This window comes from Mixophyes fleayi, chromosome 1 (genome assembly GCF_038048845.1).
Source record: "Mixophyes fleayi isolate aMixFle1 chromosome 1, aMixFle1.hap1, whole genome shotgun sequence".
Lineage (NCBI taxonomy): Eukaryota > Metazoa > Chordata > Amphibia > Anura > Limnodynastidae > Mixophyes > Mixophyes fleayi.
Genome location: NC_134402.1, coordinates 220569971 through 220592447, shown reverse-complemented (window position 1 = coordinate 220592447; position 22477 = coordinate 220569971). Strand labels below are relative to the sequence as shown.

Sequence of the window (22477 nt, the reverse complement as noted above, 5' to 3'; positions counted from 1 at the left end):
TTGGTGTACACTGAAGCACTTCTGAGTTGATCAAATAAGACTGATATGAGTGGAAGTGGGTAGGTGTTCCTGATGGTGATCTTATTCAACCCACGGAAGTCAATACAGAGTCTTAGAGTCCCGACCGTTGCCTAGGCAACGGCCGGGACGTGACCCGAAAATGACGTCCCGGTCGTCATAGCGGAGGCCGGGACGCGGAAGAGAGAGTCGCGGCGGCTGGGCACCGTCGCGGTTTGTAACAGCCTGCAGGAATTCCAGGGTCGTCAGAAGCAGAACTCTGCTAGGCAAACATGGGACCATGAACTAGTCTTAGGACAGGGAGTGTTGGTATTAGTCCTGGCTAAAAAGAATAAGTTAAAGAGTAATTGAACCAACCATTATATCGTGGTATAGAGACACAACAAGACGGATATCTCACACACCCAGTTCTGGATGTTTCATATCAACCAGTTCAAAGCGTATCTGGAAAACAAGTTGTTGGGACACTGGCAGTTTGCTGCCTGCCCTGAAACTGATCATTTCCCGACTTACTAGACAATGCTAAGTGAGATATGGGCTAGAGGCAGTGCAGAGAGGGATGCAGACCACTGAGATGCAGAGCGATGCAGGAGTTGTTGAAGAAACAAGGCCCCAATTTACCAGAAAATCTGAGCACATTCATGTACTTGCCCACCATGTTGACACTGGGGAGATTCAACCCATCCAGCAGATCTTATATTGAATGAGTCCCGAGGCCCATAATGTGGTGAAGAAGGAGCTGGATGAGATTCTGTAAATGGGGGTTATTGTGCCTTCATGCAGCCCGTATGCAGTGAATGTACTGTAATACTGTTACGGCAACCAGTGTGACATAAACTCATAGAGTAGAAGAGGTCTTCACCTTTAGCAGCCGCCTTTCCCGTAGAGACTGGTTATGCTCACAGGTACTCTGATGCCCCCAGGACTTATGCTCAGAGTAGTATAAGTTTATGCTCACGCGGCAGCGCACAGGCACAGGAGCTAGTACATGGAGCAGAGTCAGGCCAGAGATCTGCAGACTGGACAGGTACCAACAGTGCCAAGGTCACATGCAATGGTTCGGAATCCGGGGACAGGCAAAATGTCTGGGTCACAGGCAATGGTTCAGAGTCCGGGTAAAGGCAAAAGGTCGGGGTCACAGCAATGGTTCAGGGTCCAGGGACAGGCAGAGGTCATACATGGGTAAATCAATCTAAGGTTTCAATACCAAACAAGAACAGGAGAAGGCAGTAGTACTGGGACGGAACGCTATAACCGGCAGTGAGGCTCAGTCCTCACTGCCTTAAATAGTCCTAAGAGCCAATCAGGGAAGAGCCCTGACAGAATACCCAGGGGTAGCTTAATTAATACATGGCGCTCCTGGCCAATGAGACAAAAGAGTGCAGCTGCCTAATCACCTAACAGCCATGAGTGGCTGGCCCTGCACGGACCTGCGTGCGCGTGCCCGGCTGTTTGACAACTGGCCGGGCGCGGCGGCAGGAGATCTCCAGCGTCCCAGTTGTTGCCAAGGCAACCGAGATGAAGACGCTGGAAGTGAAGTCCTGATCGTCATAGCGACGGCCAGGACGCCCGCAGAGGGAAAGTAAGAGTCGCGGCGTTGCCTGCGGCCAACAAGTACTGGTGCCAAAGAAGGACTGGACCACCCAGTTTTCAATGAAATAACGCTGGCTAATTGAGATGACAGTGACTGATGCCTACCCATGTTGACTAGTTTCTAGATAGACATCATGAGGGCCCTCGCTATGTGTCATGTTAGTAAGGGGTATCACCTCTTAGAATGGTGTCAGGAGTTTGCTGAAGCCCATCTAGATGACTTTGCTTTTTTTTTGTGACAATAGGAATTAACGCCTTGGGCACGTCACCCAAAACTGCAGATGGATTAGTGAGGCAGGCGTGACTATCCACCCTACAAATGTCAGATGTGCATAACAAAGGTGCTATCCCTCTGATACCAGGTTGGAGAAGGCAAGATTCAGCCAAAACAGGCCAAACTCGAGACTTTCCTGACATGGCTTCATCCTTCTTACAAAAGCAAATCCAAGCCTTCGTAGGAACGGGTAAGTACTACCACAACTTTGTGTCCCGGTATAATTGCATTGCTAAACCCCTGCCGGATATGATGTCTAAAAGCAACACCAGGCAGCTTATATGATTGCCAGTGTGCGAACAGGCCTCAACCCAACTGAAGGCTGCTGTACTGGGGATGTTTTGCCGTTTTAAATATGACCTCAATACATTTAGCCCATGGTTTTGCTGTACAGTGGACGGTGTATATCATTAGCGTATGCACACATGGAGTTGAGAGCAAACGTAGCCTATATAAACTGAATAGCACTAATAAATATATATATTTGGATCCATCACGGGGGGTGGGTCCAAAATGACGCAAATTTTGGTGCCCCGCCCCGCATCACGCCCACCTCCCCTGGGAGGCTCCGGGAAGTATGAACTGAACTAACTGAGCTAAATGAGTCAAATGAACTACTGAGTCTAATGAACTACTGAGTCAAATGAGCTAAATGAACTTAGGGGCATATTTAACAAATCACGGTAGTGCACTATTGTGCACTTACCGTGGAATTAAAGTCCCGATGTGCCCTCCGCAAATTTATTAAAGGTGCATCGCAGCAGATATCATGGATATCTGCTGCTTTGCACTCCTGATCGTTTTTGCGAGCAGTCACCATTCAACAGAATGGTGACTGCTCTGGCCGCAATCTAACAAGTCCCAGAATTATTTTTTTTTCGGGAACTTGTCTTGATAATGTACGCCAGCTGGAGCTGGCGTACATCATCCGAATTGAAGACATCCACTGCTGTCAGCTCTGCTCCGCAGAGCAGGGCTGGACAGCGCATGTGTGGAGGGATCACATGATCCCTCCCTGTCACTCAGCGCGCTCACTCTGCAACGATAGTTGCAGAGACAGAGTGGGGACTTTGTGCGCATGTGCACTGCACATGCGCAATTGAAGGAAGAGGAACGAAGAGGAGATCCCGAGACAGCGCGTCCGAAGAGGGAGGTAAGTTTCTGTGTTCCCTTTTTAATAAATGTGAGAAATAGTTCAATCCTTATCCTTGCGATAAGGATTGATAACTATTTCTCACTTTTGCCGATTAATGATAAATGTGCCCCTAAATGAGTCAAATGAACTCATCTTTTGAACTAATCTTTTGTGTGAACTAGATCAGAATGAACTAATCTTCAAAATGAACTAGATTTCCCATCACTAGACGCAATTCGCTGTGAATCGCGTCCTTTTGGTTCCCCGCCCCCCCCCACCACAACGGCATTTTGTCACAGGGACGGGGCCAAAATGATGCAATTCACCCCGCCCCGCCCTCCAACCACGCCCCCTGCCGGGATCTTCCAGAATTAAATTTTAAAAGGTTGGCAAGTATGAGCTAATTACAAAGCAGACAAAATTAAGGAGAACAAGCATATATGAGCGAGAGGAGGGAGTCATCATCATCATTTATTTATATAGCACCACTGATTCCGCAGCGATGTACAAAGAATCAGGGGCGGATCTAGAGAATATTTGTACCCGGGCGATGTAGGCCCTGCCCCCTTTTTGACATCTGAGGCTGCCGGCGGCTGCACACTATGTGCAGGTCCGTTCAGCAGTGACAGGCAGGGACAGTGTGCTGCCCGGATGCTCGGATAGTGTTTAAAACACAATCAGAGCAGCCGGGCAGCACACTGTCCCTGCAAACGGACCTGCACATAGTGTGCAGCCGCCGGCAGCAAGCCCCTGCTAGGGGAACCGATCGTCGTCCCCCCCCCCCCGAATCCGCCACTGCAAAGAACTCACTCACATCAGTCCCTGCCCCATTGGAGCTTACAGTCTAAAGTCCCTACCATACACACATAGACAGAGAGAGACTTGGGTCAAATTTTGATAGCAGCCAATTCATCTACTAGTATTTTTTTGGAGTGTGGGAGGAAACCGGTGAAATCGAGGATTCATCTAATCTGAGAACAGCTTTAACCTCTTCAACCTTTAAAATCACACAGTTTTATATTTCAAGCAGTTTTCTCCATGCCGTGAAAGGGTTAAAGACATACTTGCCAACTCTCCCGGAATGTCCGGGAGACTCCCGCATTTTGTGAGAGTCTCCCGGACTCCCGGGCGAGTGTGGCAATCTCCCGAATTCTGCCCACTTCACTAGGAAGTGCCCCACTTCCTAGTGAAGTGGGCAGAATTAGATCCCAAACGCCGCGATTCCCGGTGAATCGCGGCGTTTGGCCCCGCCCCCGCTGTCAAATGACGCAATTTGCGTCATGACGTCACAGGGGGCGGGGCCGAAATGACGCGATTTCGGCCACCCCGCCCCTTCACGCCCCCCTCCACTGGCTGGCTCCCGGAAGGGAGCTGAAGAAAGTAGGTAAGTATGGTTAAAGAAGCTAACGCCGATCACAGGAAGAAGGGGAGGACCAAGCAGGGATCAGGAAGAGAAAAGCTGTCTATTCACTGTTTCTCCTCCATTGGAGCTGTAAACTACTTTTGCATTGTTCACGCAATCCACAGTAGTGCTGCACAAATACAGCAATACTGATGACATATAAATCAGACAGACGATTCAGAAATACAGACGCCTCCTATTACATGAGCTCCTGAAATGATCACATGTCGCCAAGTTATCAGATAGAGGCTTGAACCGCAGTCCGTGGAGGTCACATGACGTGAGAGTACCGGCAGCTCTCAGCTGAGAAGAGTTAATATAAGGTTGCGGGCGGTAGGTTCCTGGAAGGGGTGATAGAGGAGTGCTTTCAGGTGTAAACACAAGTGACTGACATGGAAGAACAGAGGAAATGTGTTGTGGTAACCGGTAAGTAAAGAATCATGGTGTGACATTCCAATGTTAATATGAAGAGGGGACAGCAAGTCAAGCGAGAACTGTGTAAGAATCTTTCTTCCTCTGACATGTTTGTCTCTTGTGTTTTATATGTCGTCTGAACATGATCGTTCAATACCCACTTGTTGATGGCACATGTTCAGTGATACATGCTGGTCAATCATTTAATTTACATGAGTTCTGCTATATATTTGTCACCACTAGCTTAAGTATAGTTATCACATTTGCTGGAACATTGTGGCTTCCTCGGGGAGTTTATATGCAATGTTGAATTGATGTTTATCTGCTTGGTTTCTGGTGAATCTGTCCAAGTAGCGAAAAAATTTCTTCCCATGACTTCGTAGCCTATTAGGGCGGGGCCTCTTAGTGCTTTATTAAAACATGCACAAAATGAACAGAATATCAAATGAATGATGCCGGCCCGTACATCTGCATTATTATTATTTATGGTAATTCTGGCAATCTGATGGAGTAGTCTCAGGCAGCATGTTTTAGAGGCAAAAAAATGAATTAAGAACATGCAGATTTTATTGATGCAAACTACAAAAATTAGTGATATATACTTTTAGTAAATGTGATAATACTCAAATATGAATATATATATTATATTATATTAAAGTGCATGCAAATATTTATAGTAGTTGGCACAAGGGAAAAGGGCTTCATTTAGCCACAGGTTTGTGTATGTAGTCTCTGGAGCTCATTGATGCTGCCTATTGTGTCTTGCCATGTATGCCAGTTATAGGTGTGCCAAGCGGATTTTGGGGCACTGGTACAGAAACTTCTTGGGGTCCTAGCCATCAGTGTCGAACTGGGGCATGAAGGGCCCTCCGGGGGACTGTAATGCTAGGGGCCCACCAGAGGGGGTGTGGCCAGTCATCATTTCGCCAGAGTCTCACGGACTCCCGGGAGAGTGTGGCAATCTCCCAGATCTGCCCACTTCCTAGTGAAGTGAGCAGAATTAGGTCCAAAATGCTGCGAGCCACCGGGAATTGCGGCGTTTGGCCCCGCCCCCTGCTGTAAAATGACGCGTTTGCGTCATGTCACAGGGGGGCAGGTCTAAAATGACATGATTTTGGAGCCCCGCCCCCCCATCACGCCCACCTCCCCCGGCAGGTTCCCGGAAGCCAACTTTAGAAAGTCGACAAGTATGACACAAAGAATGCAGTGTGTATATATAGAGTACACAGTCTTGACCTGCCCCTTAGATTGGGCAGAACAGTCACCAAAAATCTGGATTATCCCACTAGAATCAGAACATTTGACAGACTGCCCTACCTGTTCTTGTAATTTTTACCACCTGTGGCTGCTGGTTTCTTTAGTAGCAGCTTGTCTGGATCCTGGAATGTAGGGGGCCCTATTTGGGGAAAAAAATGGATACATTTAGAAAATTCCAGCCCCGGCGTTAAATCAATAGGACCCACGATTAATACTTAGGCCTTCCTCCAGTCCCAACATTAAAGTAATAGGTTTATTTATTAACTAGGAATACTATTTCCCTGCCTCCAAACAGCCCCAGCAATAGATTAATAGCATTTACATATAATAAATATACCTATTTCCCGCAACCGTCACTGCCATTAAATAATTCATATTCACATTTAATAAATAGACCTCATGCTCCTCAAACTCAGCCCCACATTCAATTAATAGTCCCCAAACCACCCCATCTTAAATTAAGTTCCCAATATAAAATTAAATTGCCTCACCATCACCCCACAAACAAAATAGCACCCATTAGTTAGCCACCACCTACCACACACACATTATTGTGCCCCTTCATCACCATGCTGTGCCTCCTTATGATCACAGTGCACCCTCCATGCCGCCTTTGCTCCCCCTTTCACTCGCTGCCATGCTGCCTTTGCTCCCCCTTTCACTCGCTGCCATGCTGCCTTTGCTCCCCCTTTCACTCGCTACCATGCTGCCTTTGCTCCCCCTTTCACCCGCTGCCATGCCGCCTTTGCTGCCCCCTTCACTCGCTGCCATGCTGCCTTTGCTCCCCCTTTCACTCGCTACCATGCTGCCTTTGCTCCTTCTTTCACCCGCTGCCATGCCGCCTTTGCTGCCCCCTTCACTCGCTGCCATGCCGCCTTTGCTGCCCCTTCACTCGCTGCCATGCCGCCTTTGCTGCCCCTTCACTCGCTGCCATGCCGCCTTTGCTGCCCCCTTCACTCGCTGCCATGCCGCCTTTGCTGCCCCCTTCACTCGCTGCCATGCCGCCTTTGCTGCCCCCTTCACTCGCTGCCATGCCGCCTTTGCTGCCCCCTTCACTCGCTGCCATGCTGCCTTTGCTCCCCCTTTCACTCGCTACCATGCTGCCTTTGCTCCTTCTTTCACCCGCTGCCATGCCGCCTTTGCTGCCCCCTTCACTCGCTGCCATGCCGCCTTTGCTGCCCCTTCACTCGCTGCCATGCCGCCTTTGCTGCCCCCTTCACTCGCTGCCATGCCGCCTTTGCTGCCCCCTTCACTCGCTGCCATGCCGCCTTTGCTGCCCCCTTCACTCGCTGCCATGCCGCCTTTGCTGCCCCCTTCACTCGCTGCCATGCCGCCTTTGCTGCCCCCTTCACTCGCTGCCATGCCGCCTTTGCTGCCCTCTTCACTCGCTGCCATGCCGCCTTTGCTGCCCCCTTCACTCGCTGCCATGCCGCCTTTGCTGCCCCCTTCACTCGCTGCCATGCCGCCTTTGCTGCCCCCTTCACTCGCTGCCATGCCGCCTTTGCTGCCCCCTTCACTCGCTGCCATGCCGCCTTTGCTGCCCCCTTCACTCGCTGCCATACCCGCCTTTGCTGCCCCCTTCACTCGCTGCCATGCTGCCTATGCTGCCCCCTTCACTCGCTGCCATGCCGACTATGCTGCCTTTGCTCCCCCCCATGCTTCCCTTCCTTCACTTACCTTTTCTATCGGCTTCTTTCTTCTCTTTTCTTCTCTACTTCTGTCTTCTTTCTTCTTGTGACTCCTCTCTGTGCTGCTCTTCACAGAACGTCGGGCGTGTTGATGTCACGCCCGACATTCCGTGTGGACGGAGCAGAGAGAAGCACGTGAGTATGGGGTTTTGTTTTTTTTTTGCCAGCTCCTCGGCGGGCAAGTCAGACCCTGCTAGCCATAGATTATTTGGAGTGAGTTTGTGTACCACAGCGAAGCTGTTTCTCTTCTTGGTGAAGCGAGGAGTAGGTGAGTAAGATGGGAGGTACTAGTAGAAACATAGCAAGGGGATGGACAGGACATTGAGGCGGATAAGAGAATGGAAAATAGAGGGATGTCTGCTATTACCCTTGGCGCTTTTACTGCTGGCTTACAACACCCGCCGCACCGCACCCATATCTGGCCGGGCACCTGGACCAACTGCTCCCTTCCGCATCATCACGAGGGTGCGTCACCAGCGCCATATTGGAGGAGGAACTAGCCTCATTAGCACAGACATTCCCCCTCTTCGCCTGCCCTCATCGGGGGAGGGAGGCCTAATATGGTAACGCTTCATGCGTTAAATTTTTATTATTTAAGCCACATCTTAATAGAATGGCAAATATTTATGATAGGAATTTTTGTAAATTGTTTGGGCGTTTTATTAACTATTGTAGAATTTAGACATTTTTGAGTGAGATTTTTAGGTTGCGCATATTTTATATATGTATATGTTCAAATTTTTGTGGTTTATGCAAATGATTACTTATTTTTCATGATATTTAGCATTAATGCCTTTTGACCTGCTATATTTTTTGCAGCTTCCTTTTCTTCTGACCTCTGTATTTGTCATATGATTAAACTTTAGAGCGCTGTATTACTTTTTGTAGTTGTTTTAGTGACATTGGCAGTCTTTTTTTTTTTTTTTTTTTATTAGTTTTTACAGCACCCTTAGTCTGTTTATATCTATTGTTGTCTGTTTTATGTATATTTAGATATTTTGATATTGTTTCCTTTTTGCCTGAAAGAAATATTGTGTTTAGTATCTTTATATAGAACAGTCCCATAGAAAAGCGTTTGAGTTGTCAAAATGCAAGTCTTGGTTTCTAATACAGGCCACTGTATTTTTAACCTTGTTACCACAGATGGAGTCCAGTTAAGATCATCAGATCTTTGTAGTGTTGGTACCTTCCTGTACCCCACACAGCTGTTCATCTTTGTTTAGTCTTAGTCCACTATGAACACCACTTAAAACACTTACTGTCGCTACTTCGCATTCCAAGTGGAATACATATAGAATGCACAGGACCGCTAATTGCCAGTGCTTAGTAACTTCTCCCACCTGCTAGCCAGCAGTGCAGGTGTCTATGAGAAGGTGGTCAGGGAAGAATATGCCGTTTAGTCACATTCCTAATGCATTGATTATGGAGTAGGCATCGGGTTCATCGTTTTCCTATAACTTTGCTATGTATGTTATACACTGGCATAGGAATCCATGTTCCTAGTTCCTGTTCAGATTGCTGTGCAGTATGTATGTGGTCAACAAGGTCAAACTGCACAACGCAATTCAGATAAATAAAAAGATCAAAGTTTGTATTTATTTTTAATCACTTGATGACGGAGTAATAAGATCTATGTAAAATACAAACCAAAGTACATGAGCACACTTTAAGCACTAAGAATGTGCTAACAGCAAAAGGAAATATTTGCATAATATACCTATTTTAATTGTGGGAATAAAAAACTGTTGATAGGTTTTTGTTTTTAATTAATAGAGCAAGTCTTAGCCAGCATTATCTGTAAAATGTAGGCAAATGCCTTGTTCCAAAAATGGACTTAGAGTAGATACAAATCTGAAAGAAAGCATGTTGTTGCAGTAGATGCATATTTTTTTTTTTTTTTTTCAAATAGGCAAAAATATTTTTTTTTGTACCAGATATAGCAATGTTTATTAGATTTACTTTTCATATTGCGCTTTGTATTTTTTTGGTGCTCAACTGCTTCTAACCTTTGGTTTATATTTTACATTAAGTCAACTGTTCCATACATGTAAAAACAAATGATGTTATGCGTTTTGACCTGGTTAGTCACCAGCCCTGGCATGATAAATAGCAATACTACTGCATTATGTATGCAGTGTTGCATTATTATTGAGCAGCAGTAATAATCATTAAAATACCCCTTTTAGTTGAGTTGCACTCCTGGATTGCCTTTCATTTTTCTGCATGGTAGATTATTATTACTAGTGGCCTGATTTTTAGTCTGTTTTGAAACCTCTTAAAAATTGCGCTGTTCATGATAGGCGACAGTTATTCAGAACATAGCAGTGTTGGTGAAGTGAAACTAAGTGTTAATGATATATGGAGAGGATGATACTGTCTTTCTGTTAATACAATGCAGGTTGCAAAATGGGATATTTCTGTGAATGTATGCCCCACATTATTTGTCGCTTGCTAGATCAATAAATAAACTGCCCTGTTGTCAGTAATGTCTATAGTAGACTTCATTCTACCTCCTTCTTTTTAATTTACACATCATCTTTAAAGAAACAGCCAATCGGAGCAAAGTGTTTTCTATAAGTGCAATTTTTACATTTTTGTAGTTCATTCCAACAGCTGTATAGGTTTGTTGGTATCTCCTAACATGAGAATGTGTGGAACAAAATATTTCACTGATGATTTTGTTGTTCATGTATTATTTTTTTAAACAAAGTAATCTCCATGTTGTGTATGTAATTATGTAATACAAAGATACATATTTCCACTTGTTCAAAGTAGAAAAAAACAGCAATATATTCTTTGTACAGTATGCAATCTTTTTTTTTTTGTTTGTGTGAAAGAAAGCAACCATGTTTATTTTGTGCAGTTGCACTACTCAGTCTTGCGTAATTGCAATAGTCCGAAAAAGGAGATAGTGCAGAAGTCTTACATATGGCTGATTGCTTTGCTATTAATTGTGTTAACTAAGGGTAATGTCACACAGGGCTATAAAATGACAGGTAAAGAGTTGTGCTATAGAGTTTTAATTGTTGCATTTACCTCCAATTATAATCAATGTAAATTGTAGATTGGCCTCAGGAGACTATTTCCAGCTCAACATAGGCAATAATGGAGAGGAAAAGGCATATTTTAAAAAAGCCAACAAAAATCTAAATGCTCAGGCTGCCCTTTACCCAAAAAGATTTAAATTCTGAAAATGAATCATGACACGCTGTCTGGTTGTAGGTCTGTCTCGTGTCAGACCTAAAACCAAACACAACTTGTTCCCTGCTTTTAAAGTAATATGTTATATGATAATATTGCATGACTACAATTTTGTAAACAAAGTTGCACAGACAGCACATGAATTACTGTTCCTACCTACATATAATAATGCATACTGAATTGAGAATCAAGTGAACAGCTGCGTAGCCTTAAGGGGAAAAGCCTGATTTTTACATTTGATCATATTCTATTCCAAATAAGTCATTTATTGATAGAACATTGTCTAACTAGGTTGAATATAGATCCTTAATTGATTACTTACAACATATAGATACATTTTCTTTTCTTTTGTTCATATAATTGAGGTGAGTTTTCTTTTTAAAGCATTTTTTCCTTTCAGGCCTGTTAAAAAGCATAGACATTACCTTGTTGCTCTTGCTTTTGACAATATTAGAAACTTGTTTTCAATGCATCCTTGCAGCACAGAGTGTACTATGTATTTAATAACCGTTTCCATAATACTAAATTGTACATAACGTTGACACTTGTGGACATTGCAGACAATGTCAAAATTATTGTGAAGAAAATGCTTATCAGAAAGTTATATAAATTATCCAATGATGTACATTTAACAGCCTTCAGTAATACTCATTGAACATGTAAAAAAAATTGTTTGGTCCCCTTGGAAACCCTATGTCTTTAGATGCTTTAGATCCATATATGATATTCCAAGCCCTCACTTTGTTTACATGATAACTTGATGGATATGTACCTGCCTGTATTTCTCAGCATTGAGGACACCATCAATCCAGACCAAATCCCCAGCTCCATTTGTTGAAATACAGCCCCAAATTGGCAAGGAACCATCGCCATGTTTCACTGTTGCCTGCAGACACTCATTATTGTACTGCTCTACATCTTCCCCTCCAATTCAACTGCCGGCAATAATGGTCTTTACCTGCATTTTACAAGAGGGCTTGTAAAATGCTCCTCTGAAGGGTCACTGACCCACGTAACCTGCGCTTGGTCACTCACAACTTGCACATTTTTAACTTTAACTCTTCTAGGTTACTCGGTGAAGTTTTTCAGACAAGTTGGAGTTAAACACTCACTGAGATGAGAAGAGCAAGAGCCGTTGTCATGGGGATCAACGGTTCTCTCGGTCAACTGCATTTCAATAGTTGGCTAAGCAGTGCTCCAATGCAAGCAACAATAGAAATGTTATTGTTACTAATGCTCATTGAGCTAAAAAATAAATAGCAGAATATAAACTTCTTTAGAGGAGACTTCTGAATTTTTTTGTCAACTTTTCAAAAACAATAATGGTAAGGAAAACATTCTACAGTTCGGATGTTTCAGAATGTTGTATCTCGAGGTGTCTTATAGACCTTTTCCTCTGCCCTCTTCACAATGCTAGTTCTTAGTCATAGTCCTATTTCCTATCCATGGCCATAACCATAACAAATGATTTTACTGCCTAGTGAATCCTCCTGTGTCTTAATTTTGAAGGCTTTATGTGCAGACTGTATTCCTCAGCCAAAATGACCACTGCTTAGCCTCCTGTTTTTAGAATTGGTCATTGGGTTCTCTTAGCGATCCTAAAGGAACTTTGAGAAGATGCCGGGTCATTTAACCATGAAGCTGTGAATGTCATCCTCATATGTATTAAGGATTCCATTTTTGCGGATCCTCTGCGTAAAGGCAGTGTTCCAATTGCACAGGGTGGTGGTTGTTGTTGTTAAGGATCTCATTAATAAGCACTGGGAACTTCTGGACACATCATCTTAATCACAAGATACTTGAATGCATGTATCTTTTACAGGATAAAGAGGCTTCAAGGTAGTGGTTGGTGCCTAAAATTGAAGGGGCCATAGCCTGTCTTTGTCAGGACTGCTATTCCATTAGAGGTTGGAGGCCAGATGAAAGATTCTATTGATGGGATAAATGTAAAGCTTTTTCAAGACACTTCATATTTCCTATGGTATTGTACTCCACAATGAAGGAAATTCAGAAAAAATGATCAATTATTTGTCCTTCCCATAGGACCTTGACAAGGACATGCTTTATCAAAACATTGTTGAAGATAGATCAGAGAGATCATTGCATGAATGTGAAATGCCACAAATTCTAAGAAAGTGCTCGGCCTCAGCGGACGATGCGGCAGAGTGGTCAGCAATTCACACCTTTTACCAGAAATTATCTTTTAGACATGACCTCCTCTGCTGATACTCCGTTTGGAAGAAAATATCTTCAAGAAGTTATTCATTTTTATTTTCCATAGTCCAATATTTGTTAGGTTTGAGCCCACCCTCTTTTTCAATGTATACCTTGAGTACATCCCATTAGTTATGGCAGCCATGGAGTTGATGCGAAAATGAGAGAAGTGATGTCCTTGATATACTCCAGGCCAACCCCATATTCCCTCCTGTATTGTCTGTTTGTATATTTCCAGAACAGTTTCTCAAATACCCCTGGGGATGGAGGAGTCTGGTGGTGGTTCATTTTCCTTTCTGCTCATTTGACTTAGGGAGTTAACCCATTCATTTATGGCTGCCATGGAGATCTTAGGGAATTGAAATTGACATTAATTTCTCTAATTTCCCAAGTATAGATGTATACTTAGTGTTGTAAATTGTATGTGGACTAGAGTACTTAAATGAATAATGATAATAAGTTCAAAACACCCAAGATGCATAAAGTTAGAGCGTTTCTATCCAAAACCTATATATAAAGTTGTAAAATAAAAACTTCTTAAAATGTGATATTAATCTTGTTTAAGTTCTGGATATGTATGTTTACAAGGTAGTCAATACAACAGAAGTTTTGGTGATCTTTACATTCTTCAACCCACATACTGGTTTTATGCACAGAACCCATAGACCTTAAGGAAACCATAATACAATAACTTGTTATAATAGTTTGTCATTGTCTTTGCAGGGTTTGGGCCATTTGGGGAACATGCTGTAAATGCAAGTTGGGTGGCTGTACAGGTAAGTGATGTTTGTGTTTTTATTTTTTAGGAACTTCTTAAAACTAATGAAGAATCGGATCATTTTCCATTTCAAATAGCATTTTGTCCTGCAAAAAAATGGGTTGATATAGGCTATTTAGGATGATGTAAAAAGGTGTTTGTATTTTTTTAAACAACTTTGTTTTTTTTAAAAAACATTATAATGTCAGTGGCCACAATTATAGCAGTTATACAAGCAGGTAAACACATTACACAGTTCAAGTACCAAATGGTGTTATGAGAATTTAGAATAGAGAATATAGAGGTATCTAGAGGGCTTGTGAATGCAAGTGGCACTGATAAGAGGAACAATAGAGAGTGTGGAAGGTATGGTAATACTACAGGGAGTTGAGGCCAAAGCTGGGACCCCCGATACCCACAAGTCCGCTAAGTCAAGAGTAGAATTATTCACAAGTAATGGACACCTATTTCAATCTAACGTGCAACTGCAGAGATTAATGTTTATGTATAGCTACAGAACGAGATCTGTAAAGGGAAAGGGTCCCTTTGAGTGAATGAGCTATTATAAATGAAGCATTTGCAGCAAATGTTGGTGTATTTGTGGGATATAATACTTAAACATGCTCAGATATTCTCCATGGTTGCCAGTTTTTATTGAGAACCTGCTGCTGGGAAAGGTGATGATATGGGTGTTTCCAATGAGTTGGGACCAAATATCAGTGTTCTTATCCAACTCCACCAGTGGGAGTATTAGGAGAAAGGACATGAGGCTCTTGGAGATTGAGACTTTAGTAGTGCCGCAGATGAGCCTGGCAACATCATCCCAACACTGGGTAGTCATGCAGGATCACCAGATGTGGACAAAATATCCAGTTTCACCACATCCCCTCCAACATTAGTTGGAAAGCATTTCATTGTTCCTTTTTAACCTTATGGGGATCACGTACTACCTATAATACACTTTATAGTGTGTATATATATCTCCTTGATCAAAGAGGATATTGAAAATTTGGTAGACCCTTTCCCTCCCGGTGGACAAAGTGTCCTCCTCCAATGGTCCACCCAAATCTGTTTTCCAACTGGCCTTGTGTTTCGGGACAGCAGCCTGTTTAGCTGTTATTAGTAAATTTTAAATACTGTTTATTAACAACATTGCTTACAAATGTACAGATGAATTCAACAGGAAATCTAGTCATAATAATACTTAGGTGTGGGTCATAGATTTTTTATTATTTTTTAAACTGTGACACAAAGTCATCCATGACCATGTTTCCATGGTGTCCTTGCATTGTGAAGTATGTGTGCTGGATCTAAACAGCAGTTAAGTTCAGCAATAACATTTGGAACAATAAGGGCAGGGAGTTGTAGAAGGGGTGATAGGGAGAGTGGGGGCAGTATAGGAGGGGAGGAGGGAGGTAATAAGAGAGAGGTAAAGAAAGAGATTCATGCAATGGGAGATATAATAGGGAGTCGGTGGTAGTTTAGCTGGTCAGTCAGTTACTAATGGAGAATTGTGTCAGAATCAGAGTAAAGGTTGATTATGGTATGAAGTCCATGGGGACCAGATTTTATGAAAGATACGGAGGAGCCCCTTAGGATGCTGGTGGTGTGCCATACTTGGTTGCCGACCATTTGGAGCGCCGTTTGTGGGGGATCCTTCCAGGAAGCTGCGATTTGGCAGGTCGCTGCACTAAAAATGTATCTGAACAACTTGTGGGCATGAATAGGGAGGTTAGGACAGAAGTATGTGTTTTGGAGTTAGAGGGTAGGGGGACACAGAGGATTGTTGTGGCAAAGAAGAGGACAGTGGTCCAGAACAGGCGTAGTTTGGGACAGTCCCACCATATATGCATGAAAGCACCAGTGTGGCCACAGTTCCTCTAGCAAGCGTCGCTCACCTGTGGATGTATGGTATAAAGCCTGGAGGGGACGTAGTACCACCTGTGTAATAGTTTATTTGCGTTTTCTTTGATTCGGACATTGATAGAACGAGCTGTCCATTCATAGCGTTATGTTCGTTACTATCTCACATATAGAGATTGTCCGATGCGATTAATGTGGTTCCAACACACAAATATATTTAATAGGAAAATATAGCATAATTACAGCAAACTATGATAAAGTATAAGAAAGTATATCAAAATAAAAGCAAGTATAACAATATACGAGGTATGTCTATTAAATAACTAACCTTTATTTATTACCATTACAAATGTAATGTTTGTCCTCTTCAATATACTCCACAATATATTCTATTTGCACTAATAAATCGCTGTAGTCTTGTTTTCCACTGGTCGAAGGCATGGAGCAAATCAGTTTCTGTCACTTGTTTCAACATATCTGCCGTTTTCTTCTGTCCCTTTAAGCACTGATTTAACGTTAGGAAAAAGATAAAAATCGCAAGGTGCTAAATCGGGCGAATATGGAGGATGTTCAAGTGTAGTAATGTGTTTGTCGGTCAAAAACTGCTTCACAGAAAGTGTTGCATTGTTCTGGTTAAGAAAGAAACCATTTTTCCACAGTAGCGGCCGTTTCTTTCTGACTCTCGCTCAGCTTTTGAAAATCTTCCTTATAATAATGCTGATTAACTGTGCCTTCTGGAACCCATTCTTCCAAAATTACACCCTTGATATCGGAAAAAACAATGAGCATTGCTTTGAATTTTGACTTGCTTTGACAAGCTTTTTTCATTCTTGGTGAGGACTGTGTTTTCCAGTGCATTGACTGTCTTTTGGTTTCAGGATCGTACTGGAAGATCCAGGTCTCATCACAAGTGATTACTTTATGAAACAGGTTTGGATCTGTGTCAAGTTGCTGCAGAATGTCAACAAAACATTCCTTACAACGTACTTTTTGCTCTTGTCTGAGAACCCTTGGGACCATCTTTGCACAAACTTTCATCATGTTAAGATACTAAAGCAAAATTTTCCATACGGTGTCTTTGTCAATTCAGCTATTATTTGAACACTAAGTCGGCGGTCTATTCAAATAATCTGACTGATTTTTTTCTACATTTTCTTTGATCCTTGAAGTGCAAGGTTGTCCAGGGCGTTCATCATCTTCGACATTCTCACGTCCCTCGCTAAATCTTTTGTGCCACTTAAACACACGCGCGGGAGACAGGCAGTCGGTAAGCATTTGAAAACATTCTGTTGGTGTTTTGTGCAATTTTACTAAAAATTTCAAATTGACACGTTGTTCAACTTATAAACTTAGCATTTTTTCGGCACACAGAAAACACAACCAAACGAAATGGCGACTCACTGAACGTCATAGAGTATTGCAGCTTGTCATGCAGGTTCATTCTGGTTCAAGGTTACTATGTAAGCAGTTATAACCGGTTCTGACTGCTTTGTTTACTAGGTGGAATCACAGTCTCGTTATCTAATAGACATACCTTATATTATGTTGCGAATCATGGATCCAGGGACATTTCTCAAAGCTGAAATATATTTGCAAAAATACTGAATGATACTGTCCAGTGGCTTTTTATGCAGTTTCAGTTAACAAAAAACAGTGATGATTTCACAGTGTACACAAAGATAAACTAAGGTTTTTCTTCATTGGTTCCGGGTGTAAGATAGTCTAGTACAATGTAGGTAATAGGTCAGTTCATAGGATTTCTCCCCAAAGTTGGGGGCAACACATTCCAACAGCTGTGCACATGTCTTGCCTGAGAGAACTGACTCAAACAGGTTTGAACTAACCCTTTTAACAAAGTATTTTTGAGTATGAATCTTCTACTAATCATAACTAGTGATTGCTCTATGCAATCGCTTCTCCGATTGTACCGGATTCCTGCTGGCAAATAGTGGTTTAATATAAGACCAAACGCCATACATTTCTTAGGACCTGAACCATAAATATCTTTAATGTAAATTTATTTTTTGTGTAATAAACTTTGTCTTACTAATAAAATGATGTGAGTTGTACGTTTTTTAAAAGTGAAATATTTACAAATGTACATGTGAATGTAAGTGTATTTGCTATGTTTTACTATGTGATTGTGTATTTAATATTTGTACCTTGCGTATAAATGGCATTCGCCCAGAATTCTATAATAACCGATATTTTTTCATTTAAAATTACTTCATCCTATTATTCAACTTCGACAGTAGATATCGAACCACACCTCGTGGTCCACTGTGTCTGGTAATGGTCTTTAACTTCTGTAGTCAGAGGAAGCAGGGTATTGTACAAAGTTGATATTGGGCACTTTGAGAGGAGAGGGGGGGGTGGCATTTTGTTACAGATGATATAGAAAGGGAGAAGGCCATTACCGGGTGAGTGTGGACAGCAGCTGGACGTTGTGTGGTAGGTAGCTAGAGAGCAGAGCAGATCGGTGACCCTTCTAGTAGATCTGATTCTATGTCGACCAAAACCCTGGTCCCAGGTGGAGAGTGCCATTGCACACATTGGGCTAGGCAGGCCACATAATAATGTCAGAGGTTGGGAATGCAAGACCACCTGTCATAGGGGAGCAGATTTATTTTTACTGAAGTGATCTGACTGACACACCCACAATATCATGAGTTTATTCCATGATGCCAAGTCATTTATTCATTCAGGTTATAAGGGTGAGGGGGAATAGTTCTACCTTTCTGGTGATTGTTTTGCCTAGATACCTGATGTGTGTTGAGTTCCAGTGAAATGGAAAATTTAACTCCAACAGCTGTTTTTGTTTAAGGGGAATGTGGAAATCTAAAATGTCTGTATTAGCTGTATTAATTATAAAATTTGAGATGGCTGAGAAGGTGTCGAGCTCCTGAAATAGGTTAGGTAGAGAAGTTAGAGGATTAGGGACGGTGAGTAGGATATCATCTACATAAAGGGCAATCTTATGGGTGTTGGTGGATAGTTGTATACATGTGATGTCTGGATTGAGACATATCCTTCTAGCTTAGGGGTTTTATAATGTTACTAGTAAATTATAAAGTATGAAGATGATACACTTTAGAACAAGATTGTGTACAAATAGAGACTTGAGTGAATTCAGAGAATCAAATTTTTCCTGTATGGAAGTCAGAGGGGCGCACTGATCATGTTCAAGAGTGTCCAAAACCATCTGTTGTGTAATAGTGGAGAAGAGGGAGGTAGTCCTAAACTGGAGTTTACAGTGATTCTGTATTTCTCATTTGGGAAGGCCTAGTTTTAGCTGTAATAGCCATGGATGACTCCATGGAGATGATTGTACAGAAAGAGACTTCCAGATCTACCCATCTCGAGCCATCATCATCATCATCATCATCAGTTATTTATATAGCGCCAACATATTCCGTAGCGCTTTACAATTGGGGACAAACGTAATAAACTAATAAACAAACTGGGTAAAACAGACAAAGAGGTGAGAAGGCCCTGCTCGCAAGCTTACAATCTATGGGACAATGGGAGATTGACACATGAGGTTAAGTATACATTTTGCATCTTGGCCCAGCCAGACTGCAAAGGTAGGGTGACTCATAAGCTAAATGATCCTGTCACACAATAATGTTGGTCCGGGGGTAGTTGTCTTGTGTGAAATTGTGTAACAGGCTAAAGGTAGTGAGGTTAAGATGGTGGTTGAGGAATATTATACGCTTGTCTGAATAGGTAGGTTTTCAGAGAACGCTTGAAAGTTTGTAGAACAGAGGAGAGTCTTATTGTGCGAGGGAGAGAGTTCCATAGAGTGGGTGCAGCCCGAAAAAAGTCCTGTAACCGGGAATGGGAGGATGTAATGAGGGTGGATGAGAGACGCAGATCTTTTGCAGAACGGAGTTGCCGAGTTGGGAGATATTTTGAGACAAGAGAGGAGATGTATGTTGGTGCAGCCTTGTTGATGGCCTTGTAGGTTAGTAAAAGTATTTTATATTGGATTCGGTAGAAGACAGGCAGCCAGTGTAGAGACATACAGAGTGATTCAACAGAGGAATAGCTATTTGCAAGAAAAATCAGTCTTGCCGAAGCATGCAAAATAGATTTTAGGGGTTTGAGTCTGTTTTTGGGAAGACCAGTAAGGAGGGAATTGCAATAGTCAATGCGGGAGATGATTAGTGCATGAATTAAGGTTTTAGCAGTGTCTTGTGTGAGATATGTGCGGATTCTGGAAATGTTCTTTAGATGTATGTAACATGATTTAGATATAGAGTCAATGTGGGGAACAAAGGATAGGCGTGAATCAAGGATTACACCTAGGCAGCAAGCTTGTGGGGTGGGATTTATGGTCATGTTATCAACAGAGATAGAAATGTCAGGTATGCTCTTGTTGGCGGGTGGGAATATTATTAACTCTGTTTTAGAAAGATTAAGTTTGAGTTGACGAGAGGACATCCAAGATGAAATGGCAGAAAGACAGTCAGTTACACGGGACAACACAGATGTCGAGATATCAGGAGAGGATAGATAGATTTGTGTATCATCCGCATAGAGATGATACTGAAAGCCAAAGGAACTTATTAGATTTCCAAGAGAAGCGGTATAGATAGAGAACAGCAGAGGACCTAGCACCGAGCCTTGTGGTACTCCAACTGATAGGGGAAGCGGAGCAGATGTGGCTCCAGAGAAATTAACAGTGAAAGAGCGATTAGAGAGGTAAGATGAGAACCAGGATAGAACTGTGTCTTGAAGACCTAGGGATTGCAGCGTTTGTATGAGAAGAGAGTGGTCAACTGTGTCAAATGCAGCCGAGAGATCAAGGAGAATTAGGAGAGAGTAATGGCGTTCAGTCTTAGCAGTGATCAGATCATTAACAACCTTGGTCAGCGCAGTCTCTGTGGAGTGTTGAGAACGAAAGCCTGACTGAAGAGGATCCAACAGGTTGTTTGCGGAAAGAAAGCGTGTGAGGCGAGTGTAGGCAAGTCTCTCTAGAAGCTTGGAGGGGCAAGGGAGCTGAGAGATGGGACGGTAATTTGAGAGAGAGTTTGGGTCGGAGTTTTTTGTTTTTTTAGAATAGGAGTAATCACTGCATGCTTGTATAGTGATGGAAAGATGCCAGTAGAGAGTGAGAGATTACAGATTTGAGTTAGAGGTGAAATGAGCACAGAAGACAGGGATCTACCAATTTGCGAGGGAATAGGATCAAGAGGACAGGAGGTAGAGTAGGAAGATAAGAAGAGCGTAGAAATTTCCTCTTCATTTGTGGGGTCAAATGAAGAGAGGGTGTCAGAGGGTAGTGGGAAGGAAATGAGCTGATGGCTTGTTGAGGAAGAGGATACCATTTCTAGTCTGATCTTATCAATCTTGTCCTTGAAGTAGGTAGCAAGATCCTGAGCACTGATAGTAGATGGAGGGTTCGGGGTGGGAGGATTGAGAAGATGATTAAATGTATTGAAAAGGCGTTTGGGGTTAGAAGCCTGAGCATAGATAAGAGATTGAAAGTATGTTTGTTTTGCAGTGTCCAGAGCATTTCGATAGGAGTGGTAGACAGAAGTATATGTGAAGAAGTCATTAGAGCTTCGAGATTTACGCCAGTGACGTTCTGCTTTACGGGAGAGTTTTTGAAGATTTCGTGTTGCTTTGGTGTGCCACGGTTGACATCGAAGTCGACGTGTAGTATGAAGTGTCGCTGGAGCCACTTGATCAAGGGCCGTTGCTAAGGTTAGGTGAAAATGAGGTACTGCCATCTCAGGGGATGAGAATGTAGAGATAGGGGAGAGAAGGTGTTGGAGAGAGGTGGAAAACTGTTGAAGATTAATAGAATTCAGATTTCTACGAGTATGAGGAGGCTTGGTTGAGTTAGACAGTAGAGAGGTTAGAGCAGTGGGGGTGAGAGTGTAGCTGATAAGGTGATGATCCGAGAGGGGGAAGGGTGTATTAATAAAGTTAGAAACTGAGCATAGTCTAGAGAAAAGAAGATCAAGGCAGTGGCCATCCTTATGAGTAGATGATTCAATCCACTGGGAGAGGTCAAGTGAGGATGTTAGAGAGAGTAGTTTGGAAGCAGCTTTGGAAGGTGGGTTATCAATGGGGATGTTGAAGTCACCCATGATGATGGTGGGGATGTCTGAAGATAAGAAGTGAGGGAGCCATGCAGAGAAATCCTCAATAAATTGTTGGTGTGCTCCAGGGGGACGATAGATCACCGCAACACGTAGGGAGAATGGATTAAAAATGCGAATAGCATGTACTTCAAAAGATGTGAACGTGAGTGATGGGACATTTGGTAGAACTGTGTATGTGCACTGTGGGGAGAGAAGTAGTCCAACCCCACCTCCTTGTCTGCCTTCAGGTCTGGAGGTGTGGGTGAGATGGAGGCCACCATGTGAAAGTGCTGCAGGTGAGGCAGTGTCTGATTGCATGAGCCATGTTTCTGTTATTGCCAGAAGGTTGAGGTTTTTTGAGAGGAAGAGATCATGAACGGAGGTAAGTTTGTTACAAACAGATCGTGCATTCCAAAGGGCACATTTAAAGGACTTGGGAAGAGAGGGTAGACAGGTGATGTGTTTGAGGTTTGCTATAGAGCGGTAGTGTTCTGATGTATGTGTGTGTGAGGAGTGTGGGGGACCTGGATTAGGTGATATATCACCAGCTAATAGAAGCAGAGTGAGCG

The 22477-nt window shown here is 42.9% G+C and overlaps 1 protein-coding gene across 1 annotated transcript in view; it reads left to right on the top strand.

The window, feature by feature from the left end:
• Positions 1-4430: 4430 nt before the first annotated feature.
• The window catches only part of PGPEP1 (pyroglutamyl-peptidase I), a 41831-nt gene continuing 23784 nt past the window's right edge, over positions 4431-22477 (top strand). Inside the window, exons 1-2 of the mRNA XM_075205349.1 lie at positions 4431-4848; positions 13920-13972. Coding sequence (XP_075061450.1) covers positions 4815-4848; positions 13920-13972 — 87 coding nt within the window. The 5' untranslated portion in view covers positions 4431-4814. The remainder of the gene's footprint in view (positions 4849-13919; positions 13973-22477) is intronic.